At 39.2% G+C, this 26,834-nt stretch overlaps 1 protein-coding gene across 6 annotated transcripts in view; it reads right to left on the bottom strand.

Annotated features, from left to right (window-relative positions):
• Positions 1-8,803: 8,803 nt before the first annotated feature.
• The window catches only part of cacna1e (calcium channel, voltage-dependent, R type, alpha 1E subunit), a 362,844-nt gene continuing 344,813 nt past the window's right edge, over positions 8,804-26,834 (bottom strand). For 4 of the 6 annotated variants that reach the window (XM_031900980.1, XM_018093597.2, XM_031900979.1 and 1 more), the window contains 9 exons: positions 26,207-26,312; positions 25,303-25,410; positions 19,934-20,034; positions 18,170-18,276; positions 17,962-18,064; positions 16,202-16,330; positions 15,372-15,555; positions 13,407-13,582; positions 8,804-12,705 (listed from right to left, as the gene is read on the bottom strand). In XM_031900980.1, coding sequence (XP_031756840.1) covers positions 12,208-12,705; positions 13,407-13,582; positions 15,372-15,555; positions 16,202-16,330; positions 17,962-18,064; positions 18,170-18,276; positions 19,934-20,034; positions 25,303-25,410; positions 26,207-26,312 — 1,512 coding nt within the window. In that variant the 3' untranslated portion in view covers positions 8,804-12,207. The remainder of the gene's footprint in view (positions 12,706-13,406; positions 13,583-15,371; positions 15,556-16,201; positions 16,331-17,961; positions 18,065-18,169; positions 18,277-19,933; positions 20,035-25,302; positions 25,411-26,206; positions 26,313-26,834) is intronic. The other 2 variants (XM_031900983.1, XM_031900981.1) reach the window with 1 other exon arrangement.

Genomic DNA, 26,834 nt, shown 5'->3' on the forward strand with positions numbered 1-26,834 from the left:
CATTTATCCTAAATAAAACAGACAAATTGAAATGGTCCCAATTTCTTTTTCTTATTTATTTTACACTGCCACCTTTCTTATCTATGTTGTCACTGAACACATTTTCTAAACTTTTTATTTTCTTGGGGCTCAGTAAAAAAACGGTCAGAAAAATGAGTGCCTGATTTTATTGTTTTATTGCCTTGGTTTTAAGTACAAAGGAAAGAGACTTGAGTGTTTTAAACTGACCATACCCCTTTAGGCACCTGGCACACAGGGAGAATAGTTGCCCACAATAAACCTTTGCTACCATAGGGGAATAATCTTCCCACAATTCTTTCCCACCATCACTAATGTATATCGGCAGTGGGAAAACATATGCAGGGCAGCATTTTAGGGAGATTAATTGTCCATGGTAGCGAAGATTTATCATGGGCGACTATTCTCCCGTGCTCCATAACCCTTAAAGAAATACTGCCATCAAGCAGTACCCCACTATTTAACTCCATTAGGTTGGAGGTTTCTTTAACAGTAGAGGCTTCCCTCAATTATAACAGTGCTGTAAACATGCTAAATAAAAGTTTGTCGTCTCTAGCCAATGTGAGGCAAATGGCCCAAGTTATTAGGATTCATATCACCATTTTAGGGACATTTAGTAGCCTTAGTCTCATAGGGTGAGTAGTTTGGCAAAGTTGTTGTACAGCTTGTTACTTTGCAACAAAAATCATATGAGGGCTGACCAGAATTTATGGACAGGCCACAGAGGACCTGTCTTTTGGTGGAAAGATTTTAGGGGGCTGCTTAAATCTCTAGCCTGCCTAGTTCCTACTGAATCTTTATTTGGGTTGTAAGTGGAACAGGAAGGTGTTGGTGCCAGCAGAGGGGTGCATGTGGGTAGCCTAGGGGTGCACTGCTACAAAATTTACCCCAAGGAGGAATTAGTGTGGGTGTCTGTGGGCTGCATACACACCCTTCCATAGCACTTTCAAGCTGTTTTGGCCATGTTTGGTAGGGGTAATCTAACTTTCCATTCTACTTCAATTAAAGCATCTTATTTCCACTTAGTAAGCACTGATGTAGCTAATAACCATGTCTTGATATTTAGTTTCATAGGCTTGCTTTCCACTTTCACAAAATAAGTTTGGTTTCACATTTTTAGTTCACATCTGAGACTCAAGCTGCAAGAAACACAGTTGTGAGACAGGGCTTCCTCACTGTTGGTGCCTTTTTCTGCTTATGTCCTTTTTTCAACCTCATCTATTACAACACTGAATCAAAGACGTTGACCTCTTAAGTGGGCAGGGCCGGCCTTACCAACTGTGGGGCCCAATTGCCCCCTTAGTACATTGTGAATTATGCTTAGTGCAGAGGATTCCCTATGTTGCCATAGTCTTATAGTTTTTTAGGCTGTTCCTGATGAATTGTGCTTAATACAGGCACAACTCCCAACATTTTAAAAATATAAATAGGGATAACAACCATTTTTTTTTGCCATGCCCATGGAAAGCATGCAATTTGCCCTTCAGTGTACTCCCATTCCCAGACTCACCCAACACTAGCAGACCAGAGCAGCACTGAGCAGCGTTCATGTGGAGCAAACTTAGGGGGCTGTTCCTGCTGAATTGTGCTTAGTATAGGAGAATCCCTATGTGCCATAGTTGTATGGTATCTCTCTGTACAGGCTATGAGCAAACTTAGGGGGCTGTTTCTGCTGAATTGTGCTTAGTACAGGGGAATCCCTATGAGCCATAGTTTTATGGTATCTCTCTGTACAGGCTATGAGCAAACTTAGGGGGCTGTTCCTGCTGAATTGTGCTTAGTACAGGGGAATCCCTATGTGCCATAGTTTTATGGTATCTCTCTGTACAGGCTATGAGCAAACTTAGGGGGCTGTTCCTGCTGAATTGTGCTTAGTACAGGGGAATCCCTATGAGCCATAGTTTTATGGTATCTCTCTGTACAGGCTATGAGCAAACTTAGGGGGCTGTTCCTGCTGAATTGTGCTTAGTACAGGGGAATCCCTATGTGCCATAGTTTTATGGTATCTCTCTGTAAAGGCTATGAGCAAACTTAGGGGGCTGTTTCTGCTGAATTGTGCCTAGTACAGGGGAATCCCTATGAGCTATAGTTTTATGGTATCTCTCTGTACAGGCTATGAGCAAACTTAGGGGGCTGTTCCTGCTGAATTGTGCTTAGTACAGGGGAATCCCTATGTGCCATAGTTTTATGGTATCTCTCTGTACAGGCTATGAGCAAACTTAGGGGGCTGTTCCTGCTGAATTGTGCTGCTTTTAATCAAGGAGAATGGGAAATGGCTCATACAAGGCACTATAAGCAGCAATATAGCATAATCACTGGAAAATTCCTACTCCCCCATTTTCCTGCAGTTAAGGTGGAAATGGTGTTACGTGTGCCATTGTCCTTACCCAGTAATAGATCCATCCATCAGATGAAAATGCCAAATAAGGGGCCCCACTGCACTGAAACACAGCAGCTTTCACTCCCCCTCCCTTCCACCCACAGACATTTAAGCTCCAGGGCTCATTTATCCCCCCCCCCCGCTGAGTTAGTTAAAAAAAAAAAAACAAAACATGTGCACGGACTTCTACTTACAAATAGCTCTTATCTCATCAACACCAGAGGAGAACTCCTTCCCAGGGGGCTGTGCGTGCGTGTCTGCCTTAGCACGGGGAGCGCAGAGGTTCAAAGGTCATGCCCTGTGTCCAATCGTATTGCAGCACAGCCCCCTGTCATAATTTTTTTTCAGAAGCAGATAGAGACTAACCTACCTAGAGGTGGATACACCTCATCTGTAAAAGTGCACAGGAATGTACCAGTGAGCAGTTAAAATCCTTATGGTACAAACTGAGGCAGCTCTGCAGTATTGTAACATTTTATTGTGCCTAGCAATGGCTCCTGTGCCATTATTGGTTTCATGAGTAAAATATAACAGTAAAACTGCCCTGTTTTGCTTTGCCAAAGTATTAGCTTAATAGCCTTTTGAATCAATGGACATTTTTTTCCTGTGCCAAATATATTGAAGTCATTTTGAAAATTTTGAAACTGCACATTTTGCCAGATGAAAAAAATGTGCTCATCCCTAGTACAGAGTATAAGTACATAAAAAGGCTGGACTATGTGGCCAAGTTTCTTAGGCAGCCAACATCCTTTAGGGAGAATTAGGGATGGTAGGAATCACATTTGTACAAAGCTGTCCCCTCTTTGTGAAATATAATTTGTAAAATAAAACTTATAAATCTATGGAAACCAATCAGCAGACAGCATTTACTGGTCATCTGTTTAAGACACACAGCCTGTTGATTGCTATGGGTAAATGCTACCTGGGAAAACCTTGTGGCATTATTACTATAGTGTTACCATGATATTTAATGCAGGATTCTGACAAGAGAAAAATGTTCTTGTATTTTATCCTCAACTGCCGATCACTGTGGTCTTCCTACAAATTCAGCAGTCTTCTTAGATTTAAGTTTAAGCAACGTCACCTTTTAAGCAACGTCACCTTTTACCATAAAATATGGTTAAATATATAAATATATGCCAAATATAGTGAAACCTCAGTTTTACAAACTCCATTGTTAAATTTTCCTCCATTTTACACTGTATGTTTGTGGTCCCACCATAATATAATATATATAATGCATTCCCTAATTTGCCATTTTGCTGGTCCCCTGAAAAACATAAAATGGGGTTTTAATGTATCAGTATATGTGTTAAGCGAATCCTTAGGTGGTGAAGTGGTTCTGCTCTTGGTGACAGCAACAGTGCCGGGCCAAGCCTAGCCGACCAGGCGCCCTAGGCAACCTGGTCGGCTTGGCCTGCCCCAACCAGCACCACCAACCCCCACCCCCCCCCCCCGTGTGGAAACGTGCTCGTGCGCAAGCGAGCGCACACAGGGTGGCGGGGTTGCCAGGGCTACTGCAGTGGGGGGAAAGGGTCCAGGACTAGAGGTAGGTAAAAGAAGAGGTACCTGCATGGCGTCCCCCCTCTGGTGTGCCCTTACGCCTACCTCTTAGTTCCGGCCCTGGACAGCAGGTAAAGATTGTGTCATGTGTTACAGGTCTTTGCATTATGAGGAATATTTACAAAGATGTATAAATTATTTTACACCAAAAAAGTTTTAAAGTAAATGATGCATGGGAAAAGATCAGTTGTATTCCTTACATGTGATTTTAACATGTTTTATTTCATGTCCATCCACTGCTGAAAATGATGCCATTATTTTACACTAACTCAGGCCTAGCATAACTTACTGAAGGCAATGGCACAAGCTCAGGAGAACAGGACTTCTCATTGTACAATGCCAGTGTACAATATTACTTTCAAACAGCAGTACTGGGGCTTGTACACTCTGCCATCGTTATATGTTCCTGTAGAGTGGATTTTTTAAATGCATTCTGCCCCATAGGAACATTGTTTTGTCAGTGGAAGAACTAGGCAACCATGGGCCCAGTGCCAACATTTGCAATGGGCACCCCTAAACCCCTAAACTACCTCTTAGCTGACTGAGTGTGGGGGTGCTATTCTGTTCATTCAAACACATATTTTGAATCTTTTTGCATTTTTAAAAAAGCAGCAATAGCTGAGTGGGAGAGTACAATAATATAAGAAGTCAGCGGGTGTATCTGATGCAAAGAAATAGAGAATTTACTAACCCAGTCTGTAACTTCTGCATTTTTTTCAACCCTGGACTAAACCAGAAACTCTGTCCTCTTGTTAATTTTTAAAATGTTATACACAAAGTGATGTTGTAAAGAGTAACTTGTTTATAGAGCAACAACAAAGGTGACAGTCTGAGCACAGTCTGAACAAAGACCTAGCCTATATTGAGCATAATATTGAAGAACACCACTTGGTGGCAAGCAAGTCACTAGCATAAAGCAGCACATTCTCAAGCCTGTATTATGCGATAATGCAAACATGGAAATGGGGGCACAGCAAGACATTAACTTTAACTTTCCATGTGCTTTGCTGACTGTGACCCACTGCCTTCATATTACCTCTCAGGAACATCTCTGACTCAGTTAATAGGCTATGTGAATGTATATATGTAGATTTTTATTTATATAGTGCTACTTATGCACTCCGCACTATTAATGGAAGTACATTGTCATGATTGATCATGTAAATATATATGCGATAATTTTTTGTGTCTACATCTGCAAAAAATAATTTCTGGCTTGGGGATTAATGGCAAAAGGCTGCAAAACATAAAAGTGAGAATCTCACTGGCTTAAGACAGTATCCTGTTTGAATACTACAGAAACATGCGATGTGGGATATATCTCCTCTTACGCAAGTCACCCTTCTATGTGTAAAATGATGAAAAACTCATAAATGCTAAACAAGCCTTTAGGGATTTCCTTTTTTTGTAGTCTTCGCGACTCACTTGCCAAGTACAGACAAAGACCTGAGCACATTCTGTTGCCAATAGTAAATGAGCAAAAAAGTATAACACTTTTTAACAAGTATTGAGATTTTTTTAGCACATTAGGTATACACTACCTACAAAATTTAAGATAAAGAAGATAAAAAGACAGACAAGGAAGGGGCCATTTACAAGCACAATTGCTTGGACATGGGCATCCCTCTAATGCTCCTTCTTCATTGTTTTGGAGTGTTGTATTTAACACCTGCCAGATTTCCTTGAGCACAGAGCTGCCAAAGGTGCAAATCCCACAAAGTACAGAGAGCAGGAGCTGTACCAGGCACTATTTGCTTTGCCATCAGAGTACATAGCAACCTGTCTGCTAAGGCAGTCCCTAAAAAGGTGACATTTTTGTAAACATTTTACATCTACACTTTTAGATGCTGTTGTACTACATTTCCTGGTATCCTGTGGCCTCTCTATAGTGAGCTGAGGCTTCTGATTCAGCAACATGTGAGTCACAGACAGCCTTCTGCATTTGTTCTGCTAACAAGAGACAGTTATAGGTAAGAGGAAGGTATTTATGCTAAATAAGAAGAAGATGAAAGTTACTGAAATTTACACAGCTCAGGACAGGAGACATGAAATTAATACTTAAGACATGTATTTCTTTGCACTTAAGAGCAAGTGCAATACATTTCTCTAAATGCACTATAGAGACAATTTTCTGACATTTAGTAGAAAAAAACCCAAACAAGCCAACTCACTAATTTTCATGGTCAAGGAAAAAACAGTGAAATTTAAAAGAAAAAAAAGCAACAAAATGTGCGCAACTTCTTTTACACAATGACTTTGTCTTCCTTCATAAATAGCTTAAGAAAAAACATAACGAAATATTCGCTGTGTAAATATTTGCTTTCTTAACTTATGTATTAGAAAAAAAAGTCCTTCTCATGTTATATTATACAGGTATTGGACCCCTTATCCGGAAACCCATTATCCAGAAAGTTCCAAATTACAGAAAGGCCATCTCCCATAGACTCTATTTTAATCAAATAAATCACATTTTTAAAAATGATTTCCTTTTCTCTCTAATAATAAAACAGTACCTTGTACTTGATCCCAACTAAGATATAATTAATCTTTATTGCAGCCAAAATAATCCTATTAGGTTTAATTTCAGTTTAAATAATTTGATTAGCAGACTTAAGGTATGAGATCCGAATTACGGAAAGACCACTTATCTGGAAAACCCCATGTCCCGAGCATTCTGGATAACGGGTCCCATACCTGTATAATAAAAAAACAACCTTATCACTATTTACTTATGTTATGCCACTTTTGACTACTATTATTCTTCATGCTTATTACAACCAGCTCTGCAATTTATCTGGGGTCATCTAATGCACTTGCCCTTCATCTGCTTTATTATTTTGTGTAATGTACAGTTATAGGGATATGCATAGGGAATAAATCTCCCCTTGTTGAAATTTTAATTAATGACATCCTTACTGAAATATACACTCACTGCTATCGCCATTTATTTGTCTAGTTGATAGCCTATTGGGTATATTGATTTGTGAGAGACTTGGAATTAATGAAACATAGCCAGCAGTGTCTTTTTTCTAAGGGATGCATAGGATCTCATCCCCAAAGAACAGGTACTTACCTACAGTAGTTTGCTGTCTACTGAGTTTATATATGGAGAAATACATGGTCTTTGGACTGCCACAGTATTTTGCACAGGGGCTGCTAGGAAAGTAACATGGTTCCATATATGGACTCCAGGGCAACTCTTTGGGGACATTGCAAAAAAAACAAAAAAAAAAACTTATTACAAGTAGTGGGCCAATTATTCATATATGTAGTGTTTAAAGACCAGATTTTATTAATATTATTTTATGTCATAAAATGAAGTCTATGGAGCCCCTGAGTAGACTGGGGGCCATAAAAACCATTTGAATGGCTACATCTGGCCTACAGGCCACTAGTTGGAATATATTATATTATTTATGTTTTATGTGCAGTACAGTATGCCATGAACAGGCATGACAAATGTGTGTATGGATTTTGCAATTTGATTTTATTCTGTTATGCAAATACTATTACTGCTTTTTTGCCCATACTTACCTGTGTCAGATCAAGGAATGCATAGAAATATAATGTACGCTGCCTGTTTTCCTTTATTTATTACCATATAACATTTTCCTTTTCACTTCTCTCTTAAACTTAACTCAAAGCCATTGCTTCAGCCAAGACTGAGCTGATTTTATTGAGCTGTGTTTACTTCATTCCTTTAGTCATTGGCAGGAGTTTTGCATCTTATGTAGTCATCGTATTCCTTCACTGGAAATGGTCAAGAGCTACTGTAGTGTCAGGCTTTATTCAGATCTCCAATTTATTTGCTAGTTCTATTGAAAGACCTGCTTGATTATACAAATACTAACTGCTCAATTGGACACTTTAAACATCATCAGAAGTCCAAATTTACAGTATGTGAGCTCTGTAAGCAGTAAAACTGTAAAGTGCATTGTACACTGCAAGTGGAAGTCGTGTGCTATTTCTGAATGCTCTTTGCAAGCAATCCAATGTAACTATGTAACTATGTAACAATGTAATTTGCCTCAGTAATCACAACTGACTTGTGCTGTATATCAGATGGTAATGCCTTTATTGAAAGCAAATGCTTAAATACAATAAGAAAAACTTGTTTTGCAACTTGCCACAACAAATTACCAATAAGCTTCTATATTAGTGCATCAGAGGCAAGTCTCTGCAGAGAGGTCATTAACCTCCTTCTTTGTCTGTGAAGCTCCATAATAATTTGGCTACTGAGCAATCTGGATAGTGTACGTACTGTATCAGTGATACTGGGAAGTGATTAATGGATATTATCTATCTGCTCCCATTCACCAGGCATTTGCCCAGGCCATAAGAGGTGCTAATGGCAAGGTATGATCTCCATGTGGTGCAAGTTTGCAACCTCCAGAGCTACAGTACTTGTGTCGCTTGAGACTCATGGTGGCTTCAGATCCATTTCTTGCAATTTTTCTTGCAATTTATTTTTTAGATTTACATATCCTTTAATTTGGTAATCCTATGCATACTGGGCATCAAACTGTCCAGCAAAACCCTTGCAGTCATATTTATGAAATGTTATCTGAAACTAGAGTAAGAAATATAACTGAATACTCCCCACCTCAGTGGCTGAGACTTAGCACACATTTACTTTATATACTGAAGGATTTGTCAGGTTAGAAAGTCCCACTGTGAGATTTAATCAGCTTTTATATGGAAACCAATGAAAAAAACATCCCCCTTGTTTACTATTGCTTAAATGCAAGAAAGGGGTATAAAACTTATCTGATATTTTCCTTTAAAACCAATAAAATAGATTTGCAGTCCCTGTTAGAATAATGCTGAGAACTCAGACAAATGTTCTTTTTTTAACCATGTTTTATTTCCAGACTGAAAAAGCCAGAAAAAGACAAATGAGAATCAATTCTTTACAAGGGTTTTTTTCTAATAATTTTCACAAAATAATTCCCCTCAAAATCCCACGATGTTTGATATTTCATTTCTAGACAAAAACAAGATATTATATTACACTCCCGTCTTGAGCTCACTCCTTTCTAGCACTTGTGTAAAGTGTCCATTACTCTGAGAGCAAATGACTAAACCGCCTTATTGAAAACGTGGAAATGGATTTTTCAGGCAGTGCTTAGACCACCACAGTATTTAGACTAGCAGTGTACCAGAAACGGAACCTTCATTAGAAGGTATGATACCATCATTTGCACCCCGTGTTTTCAGATTCAGTTCAGAAATAAAGACAGATTTATTAAAGGCAGAACTAATTTGTGATTGCAAATGTATGCTCATATATGCATGAAATTCCCATGTATTTGAAATAGACGCACCTGAATATGTGGGGTACAATTTCTAACCCAACTGGCAAATGCCACGGCCCACAATCGCATTTATTAAAAATATATTGTTAAGAAAACATTCTGCCTATGAACCATTTTGCGTCTGGCCACTTTTTGTATACCAGTTATACTGAATAGTTCCATTTTTTGGCCCTGGGATATAAATTATTTTAAAGCAGCGTTGAGCTCCTTAGAACTATAGTGGTTAGTGTGACCCTGCAGAGCTGACGGAAGTAATGATTGCCAACAAGTGCAACAAGGCAGTGTGTGACACACGGCGGGTTTGACAGCGTTCTGGAGAAATGGGCAGTAAAATCTGAGGTCAGTTATGAAGCCAGATATTCAGTGTATAAATTACGAGACACCATATGCCAACAATAATGGCATTGTGGCAACTGCCAGCTTCTGATGAAGTAATGTAGTATATACTGTATATATTTTGTATCTCTGTATACAGCATGTCATGATATCACAGTATAGGCTACGGCAGAAGATATAGGACATGCATGATATGAAGACATGATATGTAGTTTACCACAAGACGTCCATAGAACAAAAGCTCTTCAGATGAACGAACAATGGCAAAGCAAGACTTTAAGAGACACATAAAAAGGAAAGGTCCGTAGTTAAATGCTGACAACAACAACTAACACATTTATCACGCTGATGCAGTGAGAGCCCCATACCAAATAAGACAGAAAATGTTATGTCATGGAACCTGTATCCAGCAAATGGCTTTTTAGTTCTCCTATTAATGGAATCGATAACATGTTTTCTACGTAACTATTTTTGCTGTAGAGCCACTGGTTTGTGCAACAATTATGGGTGGCATTTTCTGTCTTAAGTGAGCCTGCCCAGTTTGCTGTATTTTTTTTTGGGGGGGGGGGTAGGTGTATTATCAAGCTATGCTGCCTTGTGTTTTTTGCCCCTGAATACTTAGAAAGTAAAGTAATTACCAACTAATAGATAGCCATGGAAACCATTGGTACATCTATTGTTGTGGTTCCTGCCCAGCATCCCCCTGCTAGCTCAGCTAATGGCATATGCTAGACTGGGGGTCAAATATAAAAACAATTGGGGAGCAACACAATATTAAAAAATTCATGGGGGTGCCAAAAATGGGTTCTGATTGACTATTTGGCTGGCAGCTTAGAGGAGGCTCTGATTACAAGTACGCATGGTTTTTATGCAGCCAAAATGTGCCTCTAAGCCAGGAATTCAAAAATAATGCTTTGAGGCCTCTGGGAGCAGCATCCAAAGGGGTTGGTAAGCAACATGTTGGGGGTCACTGTGCTAGACACTGTAATCATTCAACAACTGGAGTGCCAAAGATTGCCTGACCCCTAAATAGCATTCTGCAAGCTAAAACAGACCAGATTGAACTGTATCAGAACACATACATAAAACACACATCCAGCTTCTACAGATGTTAATGAAGTTCCAGGGATGACAATTCTTTTCTCTTTTTAAAACTACTGATTGACCCCCATTAATCTATTATTTTCTATAGACAATGTACTTTTGGAGTTAGAAAATCAGCCCTTAGTCCTGCTGTACATAAAGAGAGTAGTTGGACCTACATCATAACAGTCTTTCTGACTGCAAATCAACCAGAGCTACTAGTGTGGGCAATGCTACACTTGAAGGTGTTGTAGCCAACAACAGAGGAAGAGTTGCAGGCTGCCCTATATTTGGTTGGCCAAAACCATTTAGGGGCTTCCTTACTATAATGTTTCAAAGTGGCAAAAAATAAATTCTGTTAAAAAATATTTTTCATATTTTAAGTGGGCAATAATTTTTCCTAGACCTTCAATGAATGCAGTGTCACCATCTGATGACTTTAAGTCAACACAGTGTTCCACATTCACGCTAAATAATCCATGACGGCCCCATTCAAGCTGGCACTGCTGGCACTTAGACAGGAGCTCTTGTTTCTCTATCTGATTGGATCATTCAGCTAAAGTAGCGGGGCTTGAAGACTTGGCAGCACTCTGTGATAAAGAAAAAAAGGATTAATATCTAAAGCTTGAAAGTGGCTGCTCAAGTACGGTGATATTTTAGAAAGAATAGCTCCCAGCAATGGTTGGCTAGGGATCAGAAAACCTGCTGAGAGGCTGGGATCCCCTTCTTAAAAACAAATTTCTCCCAAGTGATTGTCTTGTCCTTCCATTGTCTGTTTAAATACTTCATGAGTAATAGAAAAACTACAAGCAATTTTTTACATATTTAGATTTGATCTCTTTCCGGTTTATGGGAAAATTAGAAATGATCTCCTTGCACATAAGGTAGACAAGGTCTTGTGGGCTCAGGGATAGCACTTGGAGTTAAACAACAGAATTCAGTTACCCTTAAAACCCATATCATTTTATCGTTACATAAATACCACACAACTTCACTAGTCATCCTCCAATCAGTGTATCTGTTACTAAATCACTAGGTGTGGCCAGTCCAGTAAGATGCCAATTAACAAACCCACACATGTAAATGTTAAATAACCATTTTGCTTTCACGTGACATGGTCAAAAACCATTCTATTGGCAAACAACTCATCACTGTAGTCGTGTTATACAGTAATAGTATCCCAGCTGAAGATCTACACACTTGTGAGACTTGTGGTGCCCAGCCTGTTTCTGATCCTTTATTACACTCTGATCTCAATTACTGGGATGAAACACTTCTTGTATTCTTTTAAAACATTTGCTTATATTCCACAACCCCACTCAGTTTGTGTTTTTGGCACAAGATATTAAAGTACATGCTTTGTCTCTTTTCAAGCACTGCCCAGTCTTGTATTGATTTTGGTTAAGGGTCTGGCAGTGAGTGCTGTGGGGCTCCTGTGGCAGAAACTCACTGTGCGGAAAAGGGCATTTGAGCAATCTCTGCTGTGTTACAGCATGCAAGCCCTACTTTACTTTAACATCGATCATCCTCTTCTGTGTCACTTAACTCTCTGGAGGGTATCACTGGTGGAATTCCTCCCTTCCTTCGACGCCGGTAGTGACCATTGGGCATTTGCCAGCCATGACGTAGAGGGGCAGAGCCAATGGTGTTCGAGCGGCCCAGACTAGTAGCCACAGCAACCTCAAAGGTGAGTGTGTCCTCTGCTGGGCAGTCTGAGCTTTGCATCTCCTCATGCAGTGCCAGGTAGGGCTCTGAGATATAATGCTGTGGTGTGGACTGGGAGCTCTGATGACCCCCAAGGGAGCAGGAAGACTCAGTCAGACCAGGCTCACTAGGAAGGATAGTATCATTTTTATTTTGAGGAGGGGGGCTGTGTTTCTGCCGGCGGATTAACGAGGAGAAAGAGATAAGGGGTCTAGGAGTTGGAGGCACAGAAGGAAGCTGTCTACGGCCTCTTCTTGGGGTGCTGGTGTCTGAAGGGGTACAACTTTCACTCAGAGAGTCAAGAATCTGTAATGTGACAGACATATAATCATACCACTGTTATTTTGTATAGACATTCAATTCCATTGCAAAATTACAACATTGTAAGAGTAACTGCTCATTAAAGTGATACTGACACTAAAAAATGACTCCTCAAAATATAAATGTACATAAAAAGTTGACTATAGGTCATGTTGATTGATTTTCGCTGAGAGATTCGCTTTTATAAATAATTGTTACTTGAAGTCCCTAAACCTGACTGTTTTGCCAACCTGACTGTCCCTTCTCAGCCTGTCAGTTATAGCTTCTAATGCTAACAGTCTCCTGCTGCACAAATATGGCACCCCCCTTATAGGGGAACTTGGGGGATCAGACAGGTAATATAAAAGCATTGGGTAAATACTTTTATGGCAAAAATGAAGGTCATGCAAAGACAATGTTATGATAGATGTAAAAAAAGTTTAATTTCTGGTGTCAGTATCTCTTTAAGATGTAATAAAGAGAAACTGTATCATAACTACTATGGCTATTTCTGTTAATGCACTTGCATTTGGGTTAGCACTATACAAACAGTATTTTTTTTATTATTGCGCTGGTTATTCTGGTAGCTTCGGATTATCTTCTTCTGGTCTGTGTCTTTCTGCTTTTCTTTCTGGGAGGAATGCCCATGCCCACTGTTTAGACCCTTCAGCCTATATAAGCTGATTTTTTAAGCATTTGCTTTTCACCTGTACACTACTGGGAGTATGCCCAGGGGACAGTTGGTGATCTCGGTGTTCACAGGCAGCTTGTGGGCTCCTTTCCTCAGAATTACAGCGGGAAGGATCGGGTGACAGCAAGTGTTTTCTCTCTTTGGACCTTCCTCGCTCCCTTCCGCCAGAACGGTGATTATCTGACCAGTGACCTGGTAGGACAATAAATTAGCTAAAAATGTTATATCTTTCAGAGCAAATGACACCAGAAGCAGTATCTTGGCTTCGTAATTTGGGAAATGCATTAAGCATCATCATTAGCATGAAATGCTTGAGCAGCATCATCCAACCTACTAGTTTCAGGTATATCACTATCTTTATTAATCTACTTATTTTGGCACCATCTCTAAGGGCTGTAAAATAGTAAGTAATGGGAAAACAGTGATGTGGATGTGCCAAGGCTTGTTGGAAGGGAAGAGGTGTTGGTGGGAATGGGGGATCCCTGCTCAGACGTATATAGCTATTTACTATTCATTATAAGTGTTTGTACAATAACTTTTGGGCATATAAGACTTTTACATCAATTATTCTTCCCTTAGGTTTATTTGTAGTGGTCTGCAAATTGGTTTTCAGTGGCTCATAAACACAGACACTAAGGGGTAAGGCCAGATCATTTTTTGTAAAAACTATTTATCTTTTAACTGTGTTAAATACCACAAAGAGTAGGTGGAGAAGTGAATGCCTAAATAGTGTTCATGTAAATTAATACTTTAAAAAGGAAGGTATCTGCAGAACCAGCTATTTTAGAGACAGCATTGCCAAACTTAAAAAAAATGGAAATGCAGCTAAATTGATTGGATTAAATCAATGGCATCTAGATATCACTCTTGTATCAGTTCTTTGAGGTAGTTGGAAACATTAATTTTGTATGAGGAATAGAATAATAGACGGAGAGGGTAATTCTTCCCCATTACAAAAAGAATATTGCTGAAACAGAGGCTAAAGATGCAAATAAAGGGAATAAAGGATGTCAGTTATGACAATGAAATGGCCAAGGTGGGTTAGTTTAATCACCAGCAGATCTTCCAAGAGGACTCAGGGGCATCTCTTGAGATTAGAAAAAAAAGTAAGTGCAAGTTGCAACCTTGCAGAATTATCTAATTGAAGCTGTTATACTGGCATGTATGTTAGAAAGGGTTTCAACAAAGACATGGGCTTTATTAGTGAAAATGATGAGCTTTCCGGTATTATTACAGTCTGACTGCCATTCCTCTTCTCAGCTCAGAAAGGATTTAGCTACCATTTATTTTAGAAAATGTTCAACACGGTGATTGTTTTTTGTTGCCACTGTCCATGGTCCTATTTTGAAGTACTGTATATTCTTTATGGTTTTAAGCATAGAAAAGTTACTAAGATTAAGTTCATAGCTCCTACAAAGTCTTTAGTGAGAAGTCTTTTTAGGTGCAACACAAAAACATACTTAGTTGTTCTTAGTAATAGTATATAAAGTATATTTTGTGAGTACATGAGCTGGGTTTCATCACAGACAAGGATAATTGGGAACTCTGTACCTGTACAAGCAAGATAGAAAAATGTAAGTAGTTGCAAAAAAGGGTAGCGGTGACAAGTAGCATTAAAAAGAAAAGAGAGAAGTCTATTTATAAATCTAGCCAATCTTCATACTTGGCCTATGCATAAATCAGAATTCCATTATCTAATGCCATTCCTGGCTCATTAGTTTAGGGCAGATCTGACTGCTCATTGCAAACAGTTTCCTTATATAAAAATATACCCATGAATGTGGCAGCCTTTCGATCATTTTGTCAGGACTACTGAAAGTGGATAAGATTGTACAGAGTGAATAAGGTCTAGTGAAAGAACTAAGTTAAAAGTATACAGCAAACAATAAGGACACGGACACTGAGTATAATGTTGCTGCAATTGATACAAAGAGCATTTTTGTGTAAAAACAAGGTGACATTGCTTGGAGGTTCTACAGACCTGTATCTGTATTCAGGCGATGTGCAGACAGTCTTAAGGATGCATGATAACTGCGCCTCTGGTATCTGTATGCACAGTCAGTGCTACTCCTGTCCATAGTGAACTCATCTAGCCACGAGCTGCGCACTCGCTTCTCTGCAGTTGTGGAGAAGGAGCGACGCATGGAGCTTACGTCTGACAGGACCTGTGGGGTTGCAAGGGGAAAAAAAGGAAAGGAGAAAATATCCACACAAAAATATGCTATCACCACAGCTCCTAGTCTTTCTAGGGTACAGAAGGGGCCAGAAAATATACAGAGCTGCAATCCCTTGTAGTAACATGTATAGTTCTGGGCACATTATTTATCTTGGTTCACAGCAGCTCCTTTAAATTCTCAGTTTTTAGTTTCTATATAAGGCTGAGTCCATCTGTACCTCTTCCCGCCCTGATAACCAGATCTTATTATAATATAGCTTTACTGTCTGCGCCATAGTTTGTTCTGTAAATCTGTATTGTGTGTGGTGAAAGTGAATTAGTAGTAAAATAAACCCTCCCACTCAAAAAACATATACAAATTAAGCCAAAAATACATAAAAACAAAACAAACAATAATCCAAAAGGCCAACAAAAACAAGTAAAACAATCCCCCGAAAGCTCAAAAACAATGAAGCGATTGAGATAAAGCTTACGGAAAGAGCTGTGTAGCACAGGGAGGTGGCAGAAGAACAAAAAGTGAGCAGGTCAATGTTATGAATGGTGCACAAGGTGAGTGGCGGGTGTTCCTGGAACTCATTCACAGCCTATTTGTATGTTATCACTGGAAAGTTTTTGGGACTAATTGACCTTTTTACCTGAGGATTCTCAGCCAGACGTGGCATGGAAGAAGCTCTCACAGACGCTGGACGTTCCAGCATCTCCACAGGGATGTAGCTGCCTCGGTTAGGGAGCTGCTCCCTTCTAAACTCTCTAACCTCAGGCTCCTAGAAACAAAGAGAGCCAGCTCATTGGACCAGATTTCCATCTCAGGTTGTTCTCCTTTTAACAGCCAGCATAATATACTTGCATGTGCTAAAAAGTCACCAACACCCCACTCTTCAGATGGTGCAAGGTCCCAGCCCAGCCCTGTAAGCCACAAAAACTAATGTACAGCTTAGGCTTTCACTGTGAATTTAGAATTCTAAATGCTCACTGCAGTAAAGCAAATCTTTCCCAAATCTGTCCTCTTAAATGGGTTGTATTGCAAGTTAGCAACAGTTAGTCAGTGTAGGTATGAAATTATGTAAAGACTTAAAGGGGTAGCTTACCTTTAAGTTAACTTTCAGTATGTTATGGAATGGACAATTTAAAGCAACTTTTTCATTAGTCTTCATTTTTTATATTTTATAGTTTTTAATTATTTGCCTTTTTCTTCCGACCCTTTTAAGCTTCCAAATGGGGGTCACTGACCCCGGCAGACAAAAATTATTGTTCTGTGAGGCTACAATTTTACTGTTATTGTTACTTTTTATTTATTATCTTTTTATTCAGCCCCTCTCCTATTCATATATCAATCTCTCATTCAAACTACTCCCTGGTTGCTAAGGTAATCTGGACCCTAGCAACCAAATAGTTGAAATTCCAAACTGGAGAGCTCCTGAACAAAAAATAAAAATCATTAAAACAAACACAAATAATAAAAAATGAAGACCAATTGCAAATGTTCGTAGAATATTACTGTCTATATCATACTAAAAGTTGATTCAACCCTTAAAGAGATGTTTATTTTTTAGCTATGTTTGTGTCCTCCACTTTGATTCCTTATAGCCTTTCTTCTTTGTTCTGTATATTCTACAGTAAATGGTTCTCTCACTGATCTGGTGCCACTGCAGACATTTTCAAGGCTCTCCCTTTCTTGGTCTCTGTTCCAATAATCAATATGGCAATGGCTACCTTACGTTCCACTTGTTGCCTGGAATTGAGTTCCTAGCAAATCATGTAATGGGAAATGTGTGCAGTACATAAAGATTCCAGTAGCACTGTGTGTATGATGTTACTGAAGTAGATAATGCATACAATTTAAGGACAGACACAGTGCAATGACACTGCAACAGTGACACACAGTAGCACCACTTCCCGTGGGGGCATCGGCTGTACACTGCAGTGAACAGGCAGAATCAACGGAATGACAACAGATTTCACACGGAACATGTTGTTTTCCTCCCTGATTAGATGCAGAGAGTATGGCATCTATTAGTGGAGTGCACTGGGACACAAACAACCAGAATTAGAAACATCCTACAGATTGCTAACAGCATGTTATGTACAACTATAGCCACACACAAACTTGTCTCGCAGACTTTTCATGTCACAAGGTGCATACATGGACACAAATGTAATATGTACACATGCAAACAGACTTTAAAGATTAAGATTAAACAATTAAGATTAGGATAAAAAGACAAAAAACAGCAATTATCAGTACCTAACACATATCCTGTGCTATCCATTCAGTCCTTGCATCCATTCATTCACAGCCTTGAATTTTTAATATGCAATATCCTCATACCCATGATAAATAAGGATATGGCACAGAGTTTAAGGCAGTTCTTGTGCCAGGAGTATCATTGTTTACCAGAGACAGCTGCTCTTCAAAGTCTTCCTCCTCTTCCCCGTCTAGGCATGGCGGCTGGAATACTTCTTCTGGGGACAAGGGACTCAGTGAAGGAAATCCACCCCTGAAAGAATAACAGTGTCTGCTAGCCTGTGGCACTCCATCTGATGTCTTCATTGTTTTTAAATAACTGTCTTATATTGTCTATCTTAAGGCACATTCTACTCACAGGCCTGATAGAGTGTCTTGCTGAAGGTATGGTAAAGCTTTGGCATTGGATAAGATCTCCTCAGGGAGGGCAGAAGCCTCCATTCTCTGAAACATAGGTGCATTTTTCTGCAACAATAGAAAATAGCAATACATGAGTAGGGTAAAACAATGCATGGTGTATGGAATACGTATATTGCTATACCCATAATGGCCACTTACAAATTACAGCAACAAGCCCATCTTAAATTGGCCAGGATGACCTGATGGCTAGACTTGCGTGTTTTACTATTGAGTGCTATTCTTATCTCTACCACTAGGTGGAGAATGGGAGCATTTTAAGCAATGCAGCTGTCAGGCAGCTTTTGTTCTTGTTACCTGCCTATTGTTCTGCTGATAGGCTGATGGGGGGGGGAGGGGGTGACTTAAAGGAACAGTAACACCAAAAAATGAAAGTGTTTTAAAGTAATTAAAATATAATGTATAGTTGCCCTGCGCTGGTAAAACTGGTAAGTTTGCAACAGAAACGCTACTATAGTTTATATAAATGAGCTTCTATGTCAACACGGGGGCAGCCATTGAAGCTGGGAAAAAGGAGAAAAGGCACATGCACATAGCAGATAACAGATAAGCTTTGTAGAATATAATGAGGTTTTATCTGTTATCTGCTAAGTAACCTGTGCCTTTTCTCCTGTAAATTGCTGCCCCTGTGGCTACACAGAAGCTTTATTATATAAACTATAGTAGTCTTTCTAAGGAAAACACACCAGTTGTACCAGTACAGGGCAACATTACATTATATAGTAATTACTTTTATACACTTTCATTTTTTGGTGTTACTGTCCCTTTAAAGGAAAAGTAACACTTAAAAATTTTAAGTAAAAAATCTATTCTACCCTGCCCCAATAATTGCCCTATCCTGCAAACCATTTATTATTTGGAATGCTTTAGTACAAAATACCTGTTAAAACTTCCGGTCATTTGAAGAAAGGCGATACGGCGATGCAGGGGAAATATCGGGGGAAGCAGCCACTATGTGACGATCGATTGATCGAGTCTAGCCTTGCTTCTGTATAGGAAGGAGTCAGGCTAGGCTCAATCAATCAATCGCCACATAGTGGCTGCTTCCCCCCCCCCGGTACTTCCCCTGCATCGCCGTATCGCCTTTCTTCAAATGACCGGAAGCCAAGTTTTAACAGGTATTTTGTACAAAAGCATTCAAAATAATAAATGGTGTGCAGGATAGGGCAATTATTGGGGGAGGGTAGAATAGATTTTTTACTTAAAAAATGTTATTGTTACTTTTCCTTTAACTTGCAGTGCAGCAGTAAAGATTGACTCAAAATTTATCAGAGCACAAGTCACATGGTTGAGTGCACCAGGGAAACTAAAAAAAATGGCTAGTCCAATTTTTCAAAATTAATTAAAAAAATGGATTTCAGTGCTAAAGCAGCGCTATAAACTGCTGCATTTTCCTGTGAGAGAATCCCTTTAAAGACCAAAGATAATGTAAATGGAGGCATCAAATGTTTCAGCAAGGCTTCAAATGTAATCATTTTGCCTTAATATATTTCTGTAACAACTATAAACAGCACTGACAAATGGCACAGATGCCTGAAGTCCTAGTATCACATGATTATGCACCTTCTTCACAACAGCAAGGATATGGCGTACTTAGATTATACAGTGCAAAGTACATATGTGTCACGTGTATCTCTGCTTTTATCCATTCCATCCACATGTGCACATTTACCCTGAGGGCCCCCATGGGGTGAAAGCTTCTCACCTGCTCCTCCAGCTGCTGCCTTTGTTTTTTCGCTTTGCTCTGTTTATAGTAATCCATGATCATCATTGCAGCGTAAATCTTCCCCACCGTCAGATCAGAGGCTGTGAAGCATGGAAATATCAGATTAACGAAGTGCACTATAATAATACAGAGTATAAAGAGGGTCTGTACCTACAGTCACATTTCACCCCTTTTTAACACAGCAAAAAGTGGTGTTTAGATTTGTATGTGAAGAGTAGTAGTCAGCACCAAGCCTTGTGATTAGTTAGAAGTAGTGCAGGTTCCCCAATGGCCACTTTCCATCGGCATATCCTGGTACAGAAGAACAGGAACAGCCCCTCTTGTGTTTGTAGATTAAAATTATTTGTAGATTAAAATTATTGCAAAGTTTTTTGGGGCAAACAACAACAGCAGCAACGTTTCAGGTCACATCTTGATAAAAGGTCTTATGTGACCTGAAACGTTGCTGCTGTTGTTGTTTGCCCCAAAAAACTTTGCAATAAAGGCATTTTAATCTACAAAGACAAGAGGTGCTGTTCCTGTTCTTCTGTACCTAGATTTGTATGTGATACCAGACACAAAGTCTGACCTGGACCCCTTGGTTAAAAAATGTCCTTGTACAAATGATGTGTTATTATAATGGTATAATGTCAGGAATATTCATTTGCTGTTCCTCCTTTGGAGGGCTACAGGCAGTGCAACCCAATTCACACTGATTTTCTAGTTCTGTGGACTTGCAAGGTATAAAGATCCCCAGTTTTCTCATTTTTATTAGATTCTCAAATCTATTTCTTCAGTCTGACTATGATATATACTGCAATTACAGTACACTGAGGTAATGGTTCATGTGGAGTGCAGTCATAAGATCTGCCATGTTGCTAGGCTGCCTTGAAGGAGTTACTGTGGTAATTAATTTAATCAGTTTCATCGCATGTCTGCATCTGAGCTCTGAAAGCAGCTGACTTGTTCGTTTTAGTAGCAACGAGAAAATTCCCATATACAAACCAGACACCTTTTCTATTATGCATCATACCCAAGAAAGATTTTTACTATAGGTTTAGAGGCATATTTATTAATATTGTAAACAAACATCACTGGTGATGTTGCTCATAGCAACCAATCAGCAAAGTAAAAAATCTCATAGTTTGTTATGGGAAACATAACCTAAGATATTTGTCTCCAGTGTTAATAAATACATCCCTTAATGTTTTACTGTAAACTGATGTGCTGTGCAATGTAAAGCTTTGACATAGCTGAAAATAATCCCAAGTTTTTATATTAAGGGGGGGGGGGCTGGGATATAGAAAAATCTACCTTTGCTAGTACTGCCATTTGCAGAATTAGCTTTCATAAGTGCTGCTTGCTTTGCACATCAAAGAGATTACTTTTAGTATGCATGTAATGTCTAATCACTTACTGTTTTACACACTTGGTAAATTTGCCTGTGCCCAGACCGACTTTGCCTATACCCGCCATAATAATTCGATCGTTTGGTCCACCCGTAGGCGGAGGATATCGGGATCCGCTCGCTTGGCGGCAATGGGGCAGTCGGTTCGGGGACCGCATCGGCTCTGACAAGATTTTTTAACACCTGCCTGATCAATATCTGGCCGATTTCAGGCCAGATATCATTTGGGAAGGCCCATCGGTAGTGCCCATACATGAGCCGATTAGCTGCCGAATCGGTCTAAGGGAACAATATCGGCAGCTAGAATCGGCCCATATATGGGGACCTTAACATCTAGACCACTTCCACTTAGGACTTCTCTGAGGTGGCAAGCCTTAGGCTCTCCAACATCACACTCTTAATCTTCTTATCAGCCACAGAGGAACTTATGACCTGCTCTCTCCTTTATATAAGCTTGAGCTAGGCCTTTCTCTTACCCCATAGCACCTCCTAGTGATCAATTAGAACTAACAACAATTAGATAATATTTATTCTACTCCTGACGTGCAGGTGACAAATTTAAATCTGAAATTGGTAGCATCGTATTACATTATGGCTGTGTGCTCCCTATGAGACAGGGCAATGCAGCCACATTGGTGAAGTCCAGATGCAATGAAGCCATGTTATAAAGAATAGAAAGTGACACTATGATACATCTGATAAGGTCTAAAGCTTCTTTAGATAACACCAGTTTCTAGGCCAAGTATTAAGGTTATTAAATTCTTCAACCCTAAGGTTATCTCCTGTAGTGCATTATAGAGTACCTGGAGGTTGCTAATAATTGACTCATGCCTGGAACATGTATCTTCAACTAAATCACAATACCAAACACAATGTAAACAAATAACATACAAACTATTACACCACTTCTTGTCAGTACTGAACACACTGTTTAAACACTGATGAGTCTGAGGATGTGAACCACTTGGCTAATGACCTCTAATGATGTTAGCTGGAGTGATGTGTTCCAGTCAATAAGATGAAATTAGAGGGACACTGCCCATTTAAAAAAAAAAAAAAAGACACAGAAACTTTGGTTAATGACATAGTTTGCTCTTCTCAGGAAGGAACTGTTTGTTTATATGAGGCATGCACTGATCCAAAGAAATACCGGAGAACAAGGAGAATTCTCGAGCTGCAAAATGTTGCTGGCTCAAACCACAGATAGCTTGCTATCATAGAAAGTACAATAAATCTAAACTGGATTGAGAAACATCAAACTGTAATTGAAGTTGGATAATGCAACAATACAATACCAAACAATACCCCTAAAACAGTAGTAAAGCAACAACTGAATGGCCTAAATAGAAAATAATTGTATTGTAGTATGGCCAAGTCATAGTCAAGGCCTCAACCCAACGGCCATGCTGTGCATGACCTGAAAATAGCTGTTCATTCAAGGAATTTGGGAAATATCAATAATGTGTAACAGATTTGTAAGGAAGAAAACATTTGGTGAAGGTTATGACTGTTGGCTGTAAATGTATAGGACTTACAATGTACAGTGCTGGTATATCTTGTTGACTGCCAGATGCCATAGAATACACATTTCACCGATATTTGAGCAATGTGTGAATCATTTAGCAGCTGCTACAAGTTCATCTATCCTATTTGGCTGTTCCAGTAAATGTCTAATATTGGCCATTTGTCCAAACTGCGCTAATGGCTCATTTCACATGGGGTCTTGTGCTGCTAGTAGACACTGCTGCGTAAAATTGGCTATATGTGTGTCCTGGGGCCAATACCTTGATAGTACTGGGAGTTATTTTCATTGGCTGAGGAGTATATGGCCACCCAACGCTTGTCATACACAGGATGATGTTCAGTAAGTGCAGAAAGTACAGTAATTAGCAATAAGTCAGTTGCAAGTACAATACAATTAAATGTAGATCTAATTTCTAATCTAATATCAGATCTAATCTAATCTAATTTCTAATCTGGAGATTATGGCAGATCTGCACATGGTTCACAGAAAGCAAATATTTTAGTCTCTCAAACATCTTTTCTAACATAAAAAAGTTGAGAGCATGCAGCTAATTTTATGTGGCATTTAAAAAAATATCTATCTCATCAGTCTCTGCAAAGCAAAATAAAGAAAGAAAATATAAAACACTGTTGAGTGCAATTTGTTTGCCACTGTTCCATCATTCATTTTCCTTCTCCCAAGTATCCCTTGTGCTGCCCTGGGCTGAACACCTGTGCAGTTTACTTCTTTTGGAGTTTACAATACTGTATCTGCCCCCTGCTCAATCAGTGCAAGGGATAGCCAAGTAAAGGGAGAACAGTAGCCATAACTTGCTCTCTAGGAAACTCTACCAGGCTGGAAAAGGTATGTTGGCCAGGGTAAAAGGTGACTGATTTTAGTCACCTCCTTGTATTTTAAATGTTCTGCTAAATCTAATGAAACTGTACAGACATCATCCATATAAAAACCTCCATTAATGTGCAAAAAATCTTACTTGCAGTTAAAAGCAAGGCACAACACCTTTACATAATGTGCCATATTTGCAAGAATGGTAAAGCTTTTGCACAGAGATATTTCTAATAAAATATTACACTGCCCATTCTTCACATCCCAGCCTTGCACTATCCCTCCCATGTGGCTCCATATACTATTCTTCATTGGACAGTTATGCACATTTTGATTGCACATTTATTTTGGAGCTGCTTAAATGGGGTATATTTATTGGCACATGCGTCGCAGAACTTCTAAGCAGGATCTCCTATAGCGGTAGCCATCATTTACAATACTGTAGGCTTCATTTACAACACTCGCTAGGATACACAGTGATGGCTCTCTGTAAGTGAAATCCATCTGCCACCTCGGAAACCAAGGAGTGGGGTTGGCCTATTGCCGGTACGCTGGACATCAGAAAGATCACTAAGCACATTTTTAGTGGTGTGGCAAGAGCTCACCTATAACATAGAACTGACTTGGTATCGGCTAAAATACAGCATTGCTGGTATTTAATTCTTCCATACACCAATGAAAGAATTTTCAATACTTTTGGCTTGCCAAGAATTGCCAGAATCCATTATGTTCTTCCACAATACCACATGTACAGTATACACAGATATCCAGCATGATTAGACCTGCCAATAGGTGCAAGATGTGTGCTATTATTAATACAATTCTGGCTCAAATATTGAGCAAATACCATTTGCATCATTTTAGTAATTGTGTTATAGGACATGCCCTCTATTTGGGTGAAATTCAGTTGCTACCAAAACAAAAAGGCATGGTGATACATTTGCACTGTTTTGTGCCTAGCTCTTTGCCCACTCTTGTAAAGAGACTTAATGCCTCACAGGTTCATGGATACTTTTGATTTGACCCCTGAGCTAACAATTATTTTAACTTGTTATTGCATTTAATATGGAGGTTCATGAACAGTATGTGGCACTTCTCTTATGGCTCTGCCCTAGAGCTCTGCAGATCTTGCTATGAGATAATTATTTTAATACAATCTGACACCAAATCATGTAGTGTATTATACTGTATAGTCAACTCAATACACTGGCTAATGCGGACCGCAATGTTCTAGAACACAATGAATTCAATTATATTTAAATAAAACAAGGGTTAATAATCAAGCCCAATATAAAGTGACTGTGTTTGCCAGAATCCACAGATTGCCAGTCTGGACCAGCTTGATACAAACCTATATCTTAAAATATGCATACACATGCTGGTGAGAAATTACTGATCCACTGCCTATTTATGCATGGGTAGATTTCATCAGCCTTAGATGCAGAGCATCCTGCAGCAGAGTAAAACTCTCATCTATTTTGTTGTTAAAACAATCCAGACCAATAACTGAAGTACCACTGATGTATCATGGGATAAAGTATAATAATTCTGCATTTACTGCCTTGTATGTCATAGTGTCAATGGAGAATCAACCCAGTGTCTTATTACTACCTCTTGGCATTGGCACAAGTAAGTCGATCATTTTCTGGGAGAGATTTGGCCAAATGGCAAGTATATCTTTCTGCAGCTCTGAGTCCAGCTGTTGCCTGTCAGCACCTCCTATAAGAAATGATAATTATTTTTTAATAGTTTAAATGATAATTCATTTTTACAACTAATGAACCATGCTAAAGTACATCTTCATCCCCTTTTGCAGAATAATGAATTCTAGATATCCTTAACTACATAAATAAATGATCATAGCATTTTCTGACAACAGGCCTGTGGTCTGGCTTATATTTAGACCTCGACCAATTCTATCATTTTACTGAATAACAAATCCTACACAAAAATGTTGTTCTGTGATATTTAATTTCAAAGTACCTAAACTGAAAATTAGTTTTTAATGTGACAATTATTCATGCTATAAAGCAGATGTTAATTAAAAAAACTGATTTAATTTTTCAGAAGGAGTCAGCCTCCACACCTTAACAGTTTGCAGCTATAACAGCTTTTGAGGTAAAGAGGTACCAGATTTACACACTGCTTGGCCTATTCTACTAGTCAGATTAGCATGAATTTGTCCAGGTTAAGAACTTTTGTTACCCTAAATTTTCAAATTTAGATTGAAAGGACTTATTTAATAGGGCTTATTTAATATTGCCCTGGGTGCAAGTTCAAGAGCACAAAAGGGTGCAAAACTGTCAAGGCTTTCCTATTGCCTATTTATAGCTCATTCTTGGAATGTAAAAACCTACACCTTAGGGTGCAACTTGAAGGGGTAACTACATAAGACAGTTTACTTTGTGCCTGTTTTTTTCTGCTCTTTGCGCCTTGCCTATTTCATGGTTTCATGGTAAATAAATCCTCAGGGCTTTGGACATCTTGTTAAACTTTATATCTTTATATATCTTACCTTTAGCTATTTTGATATCCAGTGCCGTGCGTATTAGGGCCATAAGAGTTGATGTGAAATGAACCGTCATGTCCTCCGACACTGGCATATTCATCAGGACCAATCTCTGCACAAAAAACACCGGGTGCCCAAAATATGGGAAGACATATCGACAAGGGGAACCAAAGCAAACAACCACATATATGCACATCATCACTGCACCATACACAGAACAGGGAAGAGGACATCACTCCCAAACTTCCCTCCATATCCCCAGCTCCACCCTATTGGGGCACTTTAAAGGGTAACACTGCCATAAGGACTTTCTGGACCAGCAGTGGCAACTTGATATCACAAAATTATTATAATTAGTAATTACTTCACCGAAAAGAGGAAACTGGCTTCCATAATCTCTGTCACAAACAATAAGAGGGTCTTGCTTTCCAGGAAAATCAATTTGAAGAGCTAATGGCCTAATGTATGCATATTACCCTACCACTTATAGTGACACTACATTGAATTTAATATTTTAGACATTAATCACTATTGATCTTTCTCATAACACAGCCCTTCTCTCATAACCATCAAACTGAATCTGAGTAACAAGCATACAGCCATCCACCTACCTTACCTACAGTCAGTCATTTCA

The sequence above is a fragment of the Xenopus tropicalis genome, chromosome 4 (assembly GCF_000004195.4).
Source record: "Xenopus tropicalis strain Nigerian chromosome 4, UCB_Xtro_10.0, whole genome shotgun sequence".
Taxonomy (NCBI): Eukaryota; Metazoa; Chordata; class Amphibia; order Anura; family Pipidae; genus Xenopus; species Xenopus tropicalis.